The sequence below is a fragment of the Pelophylax lessonae genome (genome assembly GCF_965119305.1).
Source record: "Pelophylax lessonae genome assembly, chromosome: 2".
NCBI classification, from domain to species: domain Eukaryota; kingdom Metazoa; phylum Chordata; class Amphibia; order Anura; family Ranidae; genus Pelophylax; species Pelophylax lessonae.
Genome location: NC_138769.1, coordinates 365,162,047 through 365,179,052, shown reverse-complemented (window position 1 = coordinate 365,179,052; position 17,006 = coordinate 365,162,047). Strand labels below are relative to the sequence as shown.

The window sequence follows — 17,006 nt, the reverse complement described above, 5'->3', positions numbered from 1 at the left end:
TATAGACACATATCACTGGAGGCACAGACATGAACACACAGTCAAAAACTGACATTCAGACACAAACACCAACTTATTAAATACCTTGACCTTCAAATATTAAATTGAATTTAAATATTAAATTAAATAAATTAGGCTCCGTTTATAGCATGACAGGTCACACTACCTCAGAAAACTGCTTTGTTTGTGAAAAGGCTATCTGAATTTAAGTAAGGCTTTGACAACTTTAGAGGAATAACTACCATGTTGGGCAGGTTATAGTACTGAGTGAAAATTAAAATTAAATTCTTCAGGAGTGCATCTACTGTAAATTAAACTATACTAAAGAACGACAATAGGTGTTGGATTCTAACTGTCACTAAACTAGCTTTTAACATGCATCAGTAGCTTATATATAAAACTAATTATTTGATGGTATCCTTTCTATTTTTCAGGGTGATCCAGGTGGCCCACCTGGCCTTGCAGGTGAAAAGGTAAGAGGCATTTGCCAAGGACACGTTTTTCAGTCAGTAACATGTATGAGCACTAAAATTTGCTGTAAGTTCAGTATTACAAGTAGAAATTACAACAGGGCCCACTCTTCCACAGTTCTTCAAAGAATTGCTTGGAAAATGGACACCCTTTACTCTCTAGGCCCCAGTACAGGTGAATAGCCAACAGCTCATCTCCAGGTATTAGATGTGTTGTGTGCTGACATTAAACAAAAAATACTAACATACAGCCATGTACTTAATGATCACAGTACACACTTAATAGACTGTTCCAACAATGTAACACTGCAATTATTGCTTTAATAGTTCATAAATTCCTTATTGTCTTCAGGGTACACCGGGAACTCCAGGCAAAGATGGTACAGTGGGAAAACCGGTCAGTATCTCCAACACACCTATTTGCCTTATTGACTAGATGTTTTTCCTGACTTTCTTGACTTTATGCAACAGTACTATATACTAAAGACTTCACATTTCTACACTCACATTTTTGTATCTAAAACTTATTGGGTGCTGGGGAAACATCTGTTCAGGGCTACCACTATTGTCTCTTTATTGTCACGGAACCATGAACCAGACGTACAACAACAGATAAGTGAAAATAAGAAAGCTTTATTGAAAAACAAGCTATAAAGCAAAAGTCCAAACGGATGGTGAAACCGATGCAGAGTCTTTGCGAAGCCAGGGGCAGGAACCAGCAGGGTAGTCAGACGAAGCCAGGATCAGGAACCAGCAGGGTAGTCAGACGAAGCCAGGATCAGGAACCAGCAGGGTAGTCAGACGAAGCCAGGAACAGGAACCAGAAGTAGCAGCAGTCTTAGTAGCATGTGAACACAGGAGGACCAAGCAGGGAACTGAAGCCACAGACCTCCTATATATATGAGCTAGGTATCCAGCTCCTCCCAGTGGGAAGGAGGAGCCGCAGGGTGGGAGGCTACAAGAAACCCAGAAACCAAGATGGCCGCCAGCACATGTCAAACGAAGGAGAACAGCAAGAAGGTAAGACCATGACAGTACCTCCCCCTCAAGGGCCCCTCCTCCGCGGAGTAAAGAACGGTTTCTGAGGGAAGCGTGCGTGGAAGGCTCGGAGCAAGGCAGGAGCATGGACATCTGCGGAGGGAACCCAGGAACGCTCCTCTGGACCATAACCACGCCAATGAACCAAAAACTGCACCCGACCGCGGACCAGGCGTGAGTCCAGGATATTGCTCACCTCATACTCCTCACGATTGCCCACTCGGACCGGACGAGGCCGAGGAACCGAGGAAGTGAAACGATTACACACCAGAGGCTTCAACAGGGAGACATGAAACACGTTGGAGATCCGCATGCCAGGAGGAAGCGCAAGGGCATAGGCTACCGGGTTTACCCTGCGAAGCACTCGGAAGGGAACCAACAAAGCGAGGCGCCAGCTTGGGAGTGGGCACTCGAAGGTTGAGGTTGCGGGTGGACAACCATACACGGTCTCCGGCCTGGTAGGAAGGAGCAGGCGCTCGTCTGAGATCAGCCTGGAGTCTCTGGCGCTGCGCAGAGACCTCAAGGGACTTCTGGATCTGTACCCACGAAGCACGTAGGACGGAAAGGTGATCCTCCACAGCCGGAATATCCTGGGGAGAGAATACCTCCGGTAACACGGCAGGTTGGAACCCATAGTTGGCCATGAAGGGAGACGTCCCAGAGGAAGAGTTCACCGCCGTGTTCCTGGCAAACTCAGCCCAAGGCAGGAGGTCAACCCAATTGTCTTGGTGATCGGAGACATAGCAACGAAGGAATTGCTCCAAGGCCTGATTGGAACGTTCTGCGGCCCCATTGGACTGAGGGTGGTAGGCCGAGGAGAAGGAGAGATGAATCCCCAACTGGGAGCAAAAGGCGCGCCAGAACCTGGACACAAACTGACTCCCCCGATCCGACACAATCTCCTTGGGCAAACCGTGCAACCGGAAGACCTCCCTGGCAAAAATCGTGGCCAACTCCTGTGCAGAGGGTAACTTCTTGAGAGGAACACAGTGACACATTTTGGAAAACCGATCCACAATCATGAGAATGACCGTATGGCCTCGGGATGCAGGGAGGTCCACAATGAAATCCATCCCCAGGTGTGACCATGGGCGCTCCCCGGTGGCTAAGGGTTGCAGAAGGCCCAACGGAAGGTGCCGAGGGGACTTACTCTGGGCACAAACGGAGCATGCCGCTACATATGCGGCGATGTCGGAACGTAGGGAAGGCCACCAGAACAGACGTGAAACAGCCCAGGACAGCTGATTCTTTCCAGGATGCCCCGCGGTCTTGGAGTTATGGTAGGTTCGCAACAACCGAGTGCGCAACTCCTCAGGCACAAAACATCTGCCGTTGGGTCTCCCAGAGGGAGCACCAGATTGAGCCGCCAAAATCTGCTCACCCAGGGGAGAGGTCAGGCTGGTGCGAATGGCAGCCAGGATCTGATTCGGAGGTATGACCGAAGTCGGAATCGACTCCTCCCTGGACAGGTCGGAATACTGCCGTGATAAGGCATCAGCCCTGATGTTCTTGGAACCGGGTAGGTAGGAGACCACGTAATTAAAACGTGACAAGAACAGAGCCCATCTGGCCTGACGTGGTGTCAATCTCTTGGCCTCAGAGAGGTAGGTCAGATTCTTGTGGTCCGTCAGGATGAGGACCGGAACCACCGAACCCTCGAGCAAGTGCCTCCATTCTTTAAGAGCCTGCACGATGGCCAATAACTCCCTGTCACCAATCTGGTAGTTGCACTCCGCGGAAGACAGTTTCCGGGAGTAAAACCCACAAGGAAGCAGAGGACCCTCTGGTGTTCTACGCTGAGACAGAAGGGCGCCTACTCCCGTCTCAGACGCGTCCACCTCGAGGACAAAGGGCAACCCAGGGTTGGGATGCGACAGAATCGGAGCCGACACAAAGGCGGACTTTAGAGCCTCAAAAGCTCGGATGGCCTCGGGCGGCCAGACCTGGGAATTACTGCCCTTCCTGGTCAGATCCGTGAGAGGCTTGGCTAGCATGGAAAAGTCCCTGATGAACTTCCGATAATAATTGGCGAAGCCCAAAAAGCGCTGCAGGGAGCGAAGACCACTGGGCTGGGGCCACTGTAAGACAGCCGAAACCTTCTCAGGATCCATGGAGAACCCCTCAGCGGAAATGATGTAACCTAAGAAAGTTACCTGGGATCACTGTAAGACAGCCGAAACCTTCTCAGGATCCATGGAGAACCCCTCAGCGGAAATGATGTAACCTAAGAAAGTTACCTGGGATCCGTGAAATTCGCATTTCTCAAGCTTACCGAACAGCTTGTTCTCTCGTAACCGTTGCAACACTCGTTTGACATCCAGAATGTGGGTCTCCATGGACTCAGAATATACCAAGATGTCATCCAGGTAGACCACCACACACTGCTGCAACAGGTCACGGAAAACATCGTTGATGAATTCCTGAAAGACTGCGGGCGCATTGCACAGCCCAAAGGGCATAACCAAGGATTCATAATGACCGGTCCTGGTGTTAAACGCGGTCTTCCACTCATCGCCCGCCTTGATCCTTACGAGGTTATATGCCGCCCTCAGGTCGAGTTTGGTAAAGACCGTGGCCCCTTTAAGGCGATCGAACAACTCGGAAATCAAGGGTATCGGGTAAGCGTTCTTGATCGTGATGCGATTGAGACCCCTGTAATCGATGCAAGGCCTCAACTCACCGCCCTTCTTTTTCACAAAGAAAAATCCAGCCCCTGCCGGGGACGAGGATTTGCGAATGTGTCCACGTGAAAGCGCCTCCCTCACGTACTCCTCCATGGCCTCATTCTCCGCTACCGACAGTGGATAGACTTTGCCACGAGGAGGAACGGCACCAGATTGTAACTCGATGGCACAATCGTATGGGCGGTGCGGAGGTAGGGCAACCGCGCGCACCTTATCGAATACATCCCGGTACTCCTCGTATTCAGGGGGCAACAGAGAGTCCGAGGAAGTACACAGCAACTTGACAGGCCCATGGATGCAACTAGCCCCACACTGCGGTGACCACGAGAGGATCTCGGCCGATCTCCAATCGAAAATCGGATTATGCTTCTGGAGCCAGGGGTACCCCAAGACCACCGAGTAGTGTGGAGATGAAATAACCTGGAAGCAGACCGACTCTCTGTGGACGGCACCAATGGCTAACCCCACTGGAAGGGTCTCATGAGTCACGTGTGGCGGCAGAAGGGGTCTGCCGTCTATCGCCTCAAGAGCCAGAGGAGAACCTCGAGCCTGCAGAGGAATGGAATTGGCGGCAGCGAACACACTATCAATGAACAAACCACCAGCACCAGAGTCCACCAACGCGTGGGTCGTCACCGAGCCCCCGACCCAGGAAAGGACAACAGTGATCAGTGGTTTGTCAACACGGGAAACCGGGGACGAGGAGACTCCACCCAAGATCTGCCCCCGACAGGATCTCAGGTGCGAGCGTTTCCCTGGACGGTTCGGACATGCCAACCGAAAATGCCCACCGAGACCACAGTACATGCATCGGCCCTCGCGTCTCCGGAGTACCCTCTCCCCCTCGGACAGGCGAGCAAACCCCAGCTGCATGGGTTCACCCCCAGACAAGTCATCCCCAGGAGGCGTGGGAGGAGAGGGAGGCACGGGTGGGACAACAAAGGTAGGCGCCAATCTGTTAGGAGGCCTCCGCAGACTCTCCTTAAAGGAAGGTCTCTCCCTGAGTCTGGTGTCAATCAAAATCAGGAAAGAAATAAGAGACTCGAGCTCCACTGGTAGGTCCTTAGCTGCAACCTCATCCTTCAAGGCATCCGAGAGACCATGAGAGAAAGCAGCGACCAGAGCCTCATTATTCCAGCCCACCTCTGCTGCCAGGGTACGAAACTCAATGGCGTATTCAGCTACGGATCGTGAACCCTGTCTGATGGACATAAGGAGCTTCGCAGCAGAGGCAGCGCGAGCCGGCACATCGAATACCCTCCGAAGAGAAGCAACAAAACCGGAAAACTCGGCAACCACCGGATTGTTGTTCTCCCATAAAGGGCTGGCCCAGGCCAAGGCCTTGTCCGAGAGCAGCGAGATTAAGAAGCCCACCTTTGATCTCTCAGTAGGAAAGGCATGTGGCAGCAACTCGAAATAAATGCCCACCTGGTTAAGGAAACCTCGGCACTGAGTTGGCTCTCCCCCAAAGCGCTGTGGAAGGGGGGCAGAACCGGACATACCCCGAAACACCGCAGGCGCAACAACAGGTGTCGGGGTAGACTCTGGCGCAACAACCGGAGAGGCAGTAGGAGCGGACCCAGGAGCGACAACCGACCCATCGGCAACGGGAGCGAAATGAACCATGCGTTCAAGCAGGGTTTGCAACGCCACGACGAACTGACCCAACAGGTGATCCTGCTGATCAAGTCTGGCAACCAGCGTGGGTAGTGAGGATGGCCCTGCACCGTCAGAATTCGTGGCCTGTGGTACCGTGCGTTCAAGCAGGGTTTGCAACGCCACGGCGAACCGACCCAACAGGTGATCCTGCTGATCAAGTCTGGCAACCAGCGTGGGTAGTGAGGATGGCCCTGCACCGTCAGAATTCATGGCCTGTGGTACCGTGCGTTCAAGCAGAGTTTGCAACGCCACGGCGAACCGACCCAACAGGTGATCCTGCTGATCAAGTCTGGCAACCAGCGTGGGTAGCGAGGATGGCCCTGTACCGTCAGAATTCATGGCTTGGTCCTAATGTCACGGAACCATGAACCAGACGTACAACAACAGATAAGTGAAAATAAGAAAGCTTTATTGAAAAACAAGCTATAAAGCAAAAGTCCAAACGGATGGCGAAACCGATGCAGAGTCTTTGCGAAGCCAGGGGCAGGAACCAGCAGGGTAGTCAGACGAAGCCAGGATCAGGAACCAGCAGGGTAGTCAGACGAAGCCAGGATCAGGAACCAGCAGGGTAGTCAGACGAAGCCAGGAACAGGAACCAGAAGTAGCAGCAGTCTTAGTAGCATGTGAACACAGGAGGACCAAGCAGGGAACTGAAGCCACAGACCTCCTATATATATGAGCTAGGTATCCAGCTCCTCCCAGTGGGAAGGAGGAGCCGCAGGGTGGGAGGCTACAAGAAACCCAGAAACCAAGATGGCCGCCAGCACATGTCAAACGAAGGAGAACAGCAAGAAGGTAAGACCATGACATTTATAAAGGACTCTTATATGATTTAGCCCACAGACTGTTACTGAGCCTAGTTTAAGTGTAACAAACTTTATAAGTGTCTAAAAAAACATTAAGGTAAAGGAGATCTGAAATATAAACAATTGCTGAGATTTTTCCATGTAGTTAGTAATGTCAACAGAGCATGAGGCATGTCAGTTATACGGTACATGGATTCTGTAGACCTCATGAGCCCAGAAGCAGTTGACCCATGTGACCTTGCATATTTGCACCATGTCTTAAATTATGCAGCTCCATGTACTATGAACGTTTACTATTGGTTGGACGTTACCACATATTTTTGCATCATTTTATTAAGGCTTTAGACTTGGTTCAGATATATGCGAATTGTATGCATTTCGAACCGGATCCTATTCACATTACATGTGAAACAACATAGTTTTCCATTGAAGCTGTTCACATATCTGCGGTGCACCTGCAGTGCGAATTTAAAAAGAGTCTTGTGCATTTTCTGAGCACTGTGGTGCGGTTCAGGTGCAAATTCCAGGCTCATTGCATTCTATGGGAACACTTCTGAATCGGTTTTGAACACAAATTGAGAAAAAAAAAACAGCATGGGGGGTCCACCCCAATCCATTCCATCCTGGCCCTTTATTGCCAGCAGTTCTTTGGCTTGGAACCAGCTGACAGCTGATGTCATTCGTTGTTTAGGATGCGATGGCCAGCTTGCCGGATCACTCCTTAACAACAAGCTATTGTTAAGGACGCCGGCAGCCACCCACTCCTAAAGCTTGCATCAGAACCATTTCTAAATCACAGTTGACCCGCTGAACAGCTACTTTGGAAATTTGCAGTGAAAACACACTGAAATTCACACTGCACATGTGTGAACCTGGCCTTTGACTTTCTGTTTACTGATATAGAAAATCCATCTGCCCACATACAGTAAAATGGAACCTTGTCCTGTTTTTCATCTTTCTAATACAAGAAAGAAAATGTCTTTAAGTGCCTATGAATTTGAGATTTTTAAAAAAAGAATAGCTAATTTTGCTGTAAAGGTTAAGAGTATTTCAGGATGCTGTTACTAAAACATTTTGTTGCACCTATTTGGGGCAGGATCCTCCATTGCAAATCTTGCTTTGAATATACCTGCCTTTTTTTATGTTATTATAATGAATGAAAGTCTATGTAACCAGAGCTCGCATTTTAAAAAACCCTTTGTGGATTTTAATAACTATATAATAAAATATCCTTTGTATCCATTTGAATTTGTTTGATAGTTTATTTGCTGCAAATAAGACCCCTATGGATATTTTTTGATTTCTTTCCTGCTACAAAAACATTTACCTAAGAATATGAGATCATTTATTGAAACTGTGATTAAGATCTTTTTTTTTCACAGGGTAAACCAGGTGTCTCGGGACTGAAAGGAGAGAAGGTAAAATTGTAATCTCATCACACATGTTTTACATACTACTATGTAGCTACCTAAGTTTAAAATCATTTTTGCATAGTACATTTACATCATTTGATGTATGTTTTCTATTAAGTATATATTTCTTGAGTTTATAAAACTTTTTTTTTCTGTTACAGGGTGAACCATGTGAAATGTGCCCATCTGTGAATGCTGATGGGACACAAGTTATTAGTGTGCCTGGTATCAAAGGGGCGAAAGGACAAGCAGGTCTTCCTGGAATTGGAGAGCCAGGAAAACGAGTAAGTAAAAAGCCAGGTAAAAGGGAGTATAGAGAATCCAGTATTTAAAAATGTAAGTGGTCATCAAAAATGCTTCATTTAAATGACTGGATTCTATACACTATTACAAATAAATAAGGTATTTCCAAACTGACTGTTGTCACGTTAGGTGTTTTTTTTAGAGCCAGGAGCCCTAATGCAGTCACTCTCAGCCCAGGACTTTTAGTGCTGAAAACAAATGAAAAACCATATAGTTTCCCAAAGTGTCCATAACATCCTGAGCATTACTAACCCCAAAGCACATGCTAACACTTAACCCTTCTTCAAAGGCTGCCATCAGAAACGAAAGGACTTTTTACTAAAAGATATCTTGTGCCCCTTATTCACTGCTATGGCTTATTATAACAAATTATCAGAAAGGTTTTTTGTTACTTACATTTTATAAGAAACTCAGAAATGACCAGCTTCATTCCAAAAACATTTTGGCAATTGTATTTGATTTTTTTTTTTTTTTTTTTTTTTTTTTTTTTATTGTATCTGTTTAAATTTCTCGTTTTACTATATTTCTTTTAAACTTCAAATTGTACTACAGATGCAAAAACTCTTGACACTGAACAGTTAAGCCTTGTTCAGTCTAGGTAATTACTCTTCTCTCTCTGTTGACCTAAAGGTCAAATTACCTAATACATTTTTAGTCTGTGACCCTCCATTTCCCTTTACTCCTTTGTTGAAGAAGTGTTGATGTAAACTATGGATGACTGGAGTCACTCTTGAAAGATTTATGCCAGACCCCTACAGGAATAATGCCTTTACTGCATACACTACATCAACCCTCAACACCAGTGTTGCCAACCTACCAGATTGAAATTTACTGACACAAAATCTAAAATTTACTGGCACAGCCAATTTTCTACTGGCATTTCCAAAAGTTACAAAATTATAGTTTTAGGTGCAAATTTCAGTTTTTAGGCTACAAACAATTATCATATGCAATTAGTAATGTGATTTAGAGTAGATATTAAAGTGGAGTTCCAGCCTGAAAACGAAAATTTGACATCCGCTTGCTCTAAGTAACCTAAAAAAAATTGGATAATCACGATTTTTTTCTTTTTGCTTTACTTACCTTGTTTTTGAAGAAATATACTTACCTTCCTTCCATTTCCTCCCTCTGCGGCTGTGGCTCGCGCCGTGACTTCCTGCTTTCATTGACTCCTGGGAGCCGAACGTCATCGCTTCCAGGAATCAATGCGCCTGCACCGGCCCTGCTTGTCACTTCCGGTGCAGGCGCGTCATTCTCTGCTAAACAGCTTCTGGGCATGTGCAGGAATGACGCACCTGCACCGGAAGTGACAAACAGGGCCGGTGCAGGGCATTCTGGGACTCCGACGTCACCGAAGAAGACACCGAAGAGGATGCTGTGGCTTCAGCTGCCCACACCTGAGATGGCAGCGCTGGACAAGACATTTTCAAGATAAGTATTTCTTCTAAAAGGTAAGTGAAACAGGGGACAGTTCAGAGGCTATCATTGCTGAAATGCACTAGCCCTGACTGTCTCGGGGATATTTTTATCGAAAAAAATTTTTGAGGTCGGAACTCTACTTTAAGACAAAAAACATATATTTCTTATTTTCAATGTTTTTAATAACGCAAGTAAGTAGCTCAGGGATAGGAATCAGGAGGGCAAGCAATTAGAAAGAGCAGGGCACACACATGAAATTGACTCTCACAGTGACACTGACAGCAGTGTGCAGCAGCACAGATGATGCTGAAACCTCACTGACATGTCCCTTCCTGAGTCACAGTGACAGTCTCTCTTCAAGCCAGGTGGTCCTTCCACTCCACTCAGCTTAGCCTTGCACTATGACATCATACGTCAGGCTCAAGCACCACCTCTGCCAGATCGCCCGAACACACTGCAGCAGGCACTTGGATGGTCTCCGTGTCACAGTCATATTTTTTGCTGGCAACCTTTTGCTGTCACTGGCATTTACTGGCAGGAGAAAAATGCCTGCTTTTTACTGGCTGCCAGTAAAAATACTGATGGTTGGCAACACTGCTCAACACTTAGTTGAAACCCTAACATGAACCCTTAACTTAATCGCCCTCTAAAAAATAATTAATTTTCCCTATCACCTTAGCTTAATTATGTGTTTTTAAAGCAAAAACTTTTTTTCTAGTTACATAGTTAGTCAGGTTGAAAAAAGACACAAGTCCATCTGGCTCAACCAATAAAAAACAAAAAACAGTAAAGAAAGCACAACCATACAATCCCATATACACAATCCTATACTTGCAGTTGATCCAGAGGAAGGCGAAAAAACCCCAGTAAAGCATGATCCAATTTGCTACAGCAGGGGAAAAGTGCTGAATATAGTTTTGGATAGCGTAAGGTAAAGTTAAAACCCCTGTCGAGTTTTATTTTGTTGTCTATGTCCTAGCTGGGGAAAATCTCCCTCTCTATTCATCCAGTTGACTGTCGTATTCAGGGCAAAAAATTAGGATAAATCTAAAATAAATAGAACGTGATGGGAAATCTTCTTTTGGGGACACCTCTTTCAGTGACAGCTGCCTGAGAGGGAATTTCCCCATAAGGATAAGGATATTTTTTTATTGTCATTACATATCATATGTTATATATGAAAGGAACGAAACAAGATAACTGCACTGGGGTGCACCGCCATTACAGTTCCTCTCACTTTTTGTTGATTCTTTGGGACAGGAAGTAAAGGGGGATCTCCAAAAGGGGACACAGACAATAAAAAACCCAAGCAGGGGTCTTAACCATTTCTTATTCACACCCAATTAAAAAAGGTTTTAGCTTTACATAAACAGATGTTTGATGCCCTGGCACCAAAAAACAATTGTGTGGAAATAACTAACAAATGATCAGAAGGCAAATTGCTTTTATGCAGAACTAGGAAAAGTTATGGCTTTCTAAAAGATATCCCTTTTTATTTTTTTTCATATTATCATTCATATATCTTTTTTAGGGTGAAAAAGGCGAACAAGGGACTAGAGGTGAACAGGTATACCTGACTTTGTTTGGCGAGAGGAATATCCTTAAAGTCTTCTCTTGGTCATTGAAGCTATATGTATACTGCTTTACAATCCCAATTACAGTTAATAGTATTCTAGTTAGTTATGGGAAATAAACCAGCAATATTAAGTGCAGGAAACTATTTAAAAAGGTTAACAAAACAAGGGATAGTAAAATCTTTACGGACCAAAATTAGTAGTCTGAATGTTGAAGAATAATTGGCTGTATATTGCAAGGGTTGTTTATGCTAGTGTTTTTTTTTTTATGTCTGCTACTAAAATGCAAATAATATTTAAAAGAGAACTGCTGGATTTAAAAAAAAAACAATTCTACATACTCACACAGGCGGATGCAGCATCGATTTAGTGAAAGAATATGTCCTTTGCCGCCTCTACAACTGAGCGATCAAGGATGACTGATCACTCAGCTCTCAGTCATTAGCCTGCAGAGAGCTAGTGACTGTCAGTCACTGGCTCTCTGCCCTGCCCCTCCAGTGCTCACTGGAGCGCTGGGCTGTTGAGGGGGTGGGGGTGGCTATCTCAGTCTCCCAGCAGTGCTCTGAGATGCTGAGCCAGCGTCGGGCGGCTTTAGCCTGTGCAATAGAAAGCGGCTGACATTCGGCCTTGTGTAGGGCAGCCGGTCCGACAAAAGCCAGCCGGCTTCTGTCCAAGGCTCATGATCGAGAAATGTCTGCCCACTGCCTCCCAATCAGCGCCCTCAGCAAATGGCTTCAATCCAAATGGGTACAATCCAAAAAAGTAGGCATTTTGGGTGTCCAAGCACCCCCTTCATCAGGACTTGAACAAGCCAAAAGTGAATTGGACCTACAATGGACCTCCACTGTGAATTACAAGCACAGGCCTTATCAGCAGCTTGTTTGGCAGCAAATACAGTCTTTACCAAGAGTTAACAAAAGTTGACAAATAGCACTGGACCCGTAGGGTTATCTCACTGTGAAATATAAGCATAGGCCTTTCAACAGCTTGTTAGTTTGGCTGCCAAACAAGCTGCTGGAAAGGCCTGTGCTTGTAATTCACACTTAAAAAAAAAACCATTGTAGGTCCAGTTCACTTAAGGCTTGGTCACATTTTTGCCAGGAAAACCCTGATAAAGAGGGTGCTTGGACCCCCAAAACTCGTAGGCTACTATTTTTGGATCGTACCCCTGACTTTTATTGGAATAAAGTTGTATATGTATCTGAACCTCTTAGCAGTGGTGTGGCACTTCAATTTCAATTAACGTTACATTATGTTCTTTTAGAACTAGGGTGAACAAGCATAAGCAACTTATCAGATTTTTTTCTTATTAATTAAATAACTTATAGAAATTGTCACTCTTGCCGAGGCCACTTTAGCCAAGTTGACAGCCTTCAACTTGAATTATCCCCATCTGTTTAGCCTGATTCTGTGTTTTAATAAAACCTGTACTGTGGCATTATGAAGGCTATTTCTGGCTTCTTACACAATATATGTATTAATATAAATATATATTATATACTTATATAATTATATACTAGCTGTCATGCTGTTCCAAAGACATCAGTACTTTCTGTGCAACTGACCCAAAAGAAATATGCACATAAAGGCTCTGAGTAACTTAATAGCTGACTAACAAATGCCAAAGCCAAAGAAAGCATTTAAACAGATACAGCCAGGCAGCTGGCATTTTCAGAAGGGGGTCAACAATAGCAGCCTACATGTTTCTCTCATGATATTTTTTTCTGTAGTCTGTGTTTATAAGTACCATGTTTTATAATCTATTATGCAAATGTCATTTAAATAGCTTCTCCTTATTTTTACTATTACAGGGACCTTCAGGTATTAATGGCTTGAAGGGTGAAAAGGTAAGTGGAGAAATGGAGTAATGATAATGTGTACCAGGCAGAAAGGCGATTCTGAATCAAATCCATTAAACATTTTTTCTATATATTATTTTTTAAAGTTGAGATTCAGGGTGTGGAGGAAAAACATAAGGGAATGAGCCAAAGTGATATAAGTGATATGATTACATGCAGTACAGGGAGTCTGATAGTGGGTACAGGGAGATTTATAGGTTAAAAACTTCAGGCTTAGAATGGAGCTGTAAAGTATTGCAAGGAAGGCAATAAAAAAAAAAATAATAATAATTTGTAATAATTATATAAACTTGCAGCTATGATACCCTCCATTAGACTGAGCTGTCAGAGTAGTCTTGTGAACATGTATACACACTTGAACGATAAAATAAAATCTATTTTCGTCAAACTACAATTCAGGCTGTGTTGTCATGTAAAATAAACAGCCTAAATGTTACTGAATAATGTATATACAAATACCTAAATGTATAAAACTGCATAAAGGTGCAGTAAAAACTAAAACCCAAATACAAAGACGAGTTATTTATTTACAACTGCAAATTAGTTTGTTGTGCTTTGTACATCTAAAATGGCGTGTCTAGCGTTTTCCAGATTAACTGGTACCTATCATGGTGTTTGTTTGGCCCCTGCATGTAGGAAAAAAGGGCGAGTTTCGACTTTCTATGAATTCCAAGTTTTCTTATAACAGTGATCAGCAATTCCAGATTTTGGCTGCAGCACCACCTACTGGGAAAACATGATATTGCAGAGAAAGTTCCAGTCCTTTAAAATAATGATCAAAATCTTATGTCTAAATGAAGTCTGTCATGCTTTACTTTGTTGTGCCCACATGAGGATATCAAAAAGGACACATTCTTTTTTTTTCTCACTCTACATCTGTAAAGTAACTAGGTTTAATGTTTGAAAATAGGGTTTCTGTTGTTAATTAGCCCCTTTTCTGTCTTAATATTTTACACAGCATTTTTTATTTTTTTTAGAATAATTTGTTCAAATAAAAGGAATTTAAACCAATACTAACTGTACAATAAGTAAGGTATTGTTTTTGTAAAAAGCTCAAAAAATAAAGGCATGATTGTTTGTTTTAAATACTTTAAAATGCTTGCTGCAGTTGAGTTAAACTGGACATGGGTGGACATGTGTCTTCCTGATAATGTAAGGTAGTTATTTGTAGGACATGGACCAGCAACTGTTGCTTGTGCAACTTGAACAACCTAGATAGCAAGTAATTGAGCTGCAAATCTGAAAATCACTTGCTAAGCTATTGCTAGGCTTGCCAGGCTTCACACGTTTTGTGCTCAATTGCAGCAAGTCCGCATTTCACGACTCCAGATCAACTTTCTTTGCAAACATTCTGCAAATCTGCTGCAAGTTCTGGTTCAGTTCTGTTGCACAACAGTCATCCCACCACAGAGGTCACTGTGGCTGAATTTTCATGCTGTAGACTTGCAGAGCTCTTGCTGTAGAATCACCACTGCAAGACCTGCCATGCAAATTTGCTACAAATTGGAAAAGTTTCAGCTAGAACTTGTGCTTAAAGTGCTCTGCAAGTGTACAACTTGCCAGTGAAAATGTGCAGCAAGTTAACAGACTTACAGTTCAACACTGCCACAAATTTGAGTCAAGTTATCCTTGCTATCTGGGAATGGTCTGGAACTCACATATGGTTTAGTACATCATTCGTTTCTCATAGGTTACAAAGAGATCTCCATGTGAGCCGTAATGAATGATTCCGATATTCAGCATAGAGCTCCCCATTGCACTAAGTTACAGTTTTAGCTGGGTCAGGTTTACTATTGATAGGCTAGTGTTTATAGGTGGCAGAGAGCAAGGGGCACCTTTTCCCATACAGTTACCACTGTAAGGGAAAAAGCCCTCCACCCGCACATTTTTTTCCCCATAATAGGTACAGTCATTTCATGTTATGTAGAACAAAAATCCTCAGTATAAGAGATAATCCCTCTGTTTTGGGGCGCTAAAACTTGTGTGACTTCAATATGATGAAAATAAAGGCTATCTAGACTTGCGTTTTAAGTGTTGCCTCTCTTATCCAAGTCAACTGGTAATAAAGAACATGTAGAAAAGGAATTCGTAAAAATAGTAGGAGGAAGTACATCATCAGTTACCAGACATGCAATATTGTCCACCACACTACTATGTGAATCGAAAGATGAAAAATAAAACAGCGCAAACTCCCTCTCTCTCTCTCTCTCTCTCTCTCTCTCTCTCTCTCTCTCTCCCTCTCTCCCTCTCTCCCCCTCTCTCTCCCCTCTCTCCCCCTCTCTCTCCCCTCTCTCCCCTCTTTCTCTCTCTCTCTCTCCCTCTCTCTCTCTCCCTCTCTCCCCTCTCTCTCTCTCTCTCCCCCTCTCCCCCCCCCCCCTTACATTTTTATAAATATTTTATTATATCTTTTCATGTGACAACACTGAAGAAATTACACTTTGCTACAATGTAAAGTAGTGAGTGTACAGCTTGTATAACATTGTAAATTTGCTGTCCCCTCAAAATAACTTAACACACATCCATTAATGTCTAAATCACTGGCAACAAAGGTTGTCAATATTTTCTGTGGCCACCATTATTTCCCAGCACTACCTTAACCCTCCTGGGCATGGAGTTCACCAGAGCTTCACAGGTTGCCACTGGAGTCCTCTTCCACTCTTCCACTCTTCCATGACAACATCACGGAGCTGGTGGATGTTAGAGACCTTGCGCTCCTCCACCTTCGGTTTGAGCAGGGGAAGGTGGAGGAGCGCAAGGTCTCTAACATCCACCAGCTCCATGGAGCTGGAGTGGAGCTTGAGCCTGGAATGGGGGTCAGGAGGAGCCTGGGAAGAGGGAGAGTGGGAGGAGGGCCGAGTCGCTGCACCATGGGTCTCTGGTTTGTACTTGCCCCCTGGGCCGAAAGTTGCCAGTCAGCCCCTGGGTTTGAGGATGCCCCACAGATGCTCAATAGGAATTCGGTCTGGAGACATGCTTGGTCAGTCCATCACCTTTACCCTCGGCTTCTTTAGCGAGGCATTGTCATCTTGGAGGTGTGTTTGGGGCCATTATCATTTTGAAATACTGCCCTGCGACCCAGTCTCCAAAGGGAAAGGATTATGCTCTGCTTTAGTATGTCACAGTACATGTTGGCATTCATGGTTCCCTCAATGAACTGTAGCTCCCAGTGGTAGCAGCACTCATATAGCCCCACACCATGACACTCCCACCACCATGCTTGACTCTAGGTAAGACACACTCATCTTTGTACTCCTCACCTGGTTGCCGCCACACACGCTTGACACCATCTGAACCAAATAAGTTTATCTTGGTCTCATCAGACCACAGGACATGGTTCCAGTAATCCATGTCCTTAGTCTTCTTGTCTTCAGCAAACTGTTTGTGGGTTTTCTTGTGCATCATCTTTAGAAGAGGCTTCCTTCTGGGACGACAGCCATGCAGACCAATTTGATGCAGTGTGCAGCATATGGCCAGAGCACTTACAGGCTGACCCCCCACCCCTTCAACCTCTGCAGCAATGCTGGCCGCACTCATACATCTATTTCCCAAAAACAACCTCTGGATAAGACGCTGAGCTTGTGCACTCAACTTCTTTGGTCGACCATGGCGAGTCCTGTTCTGAGTGGAACCTGTCCTATTAAACCACTGTATTGTCTTGGCCACCATGCTGCAGCTCAGTTTCAAGGTCTTGGCAATCTTCCTATAGCCTAGGCCATCTTTATGTAGAGCAACAATTATTTTTTTCAGATCCACAGAGAGTTTTTTGCCATGAGGTGCCATGT

The 17,006-nt window shown here is 44.8% G+C and overlaps 1 protein-coding gene across 1 annotated transcript in view; it reads left to right on the top strand.

The window, feature by feature from the left end:
* COL16A1 (collagen type XVI alpha 1 chain) overlaps window positions 1-17,006 on the top strand; it is a 284,939-nt gene that overhangs the window by 183,808 nt on the left and 84,125 nt on the right. Inside the window, exons 18-23 of the mRNA XM_082246984.1 lie at window positions 435-473; window positions 823-867; window positions 8,040-8,075; window positions 8,231-8,353; window positions 11,323-11,358; window positions 13,177-13,212. Of these exons, the coding sequence (XP_082103110.1) occupies window positions 435-473; window positions 823-867; window positions 8,040-8,075; window positions 8,231-8,353; window positions 11,323-11,358; window positions 13,177-13,212 (315 nt within the window). The remainder of the gene's footprint in view (window positions 1-434; window positions 474-822; window positions 868-8,039; window positions 8,076-8,230; window positions 8,354-11,322; window positions 11,359-13,176; window positions 13,213-17,006) is intronic.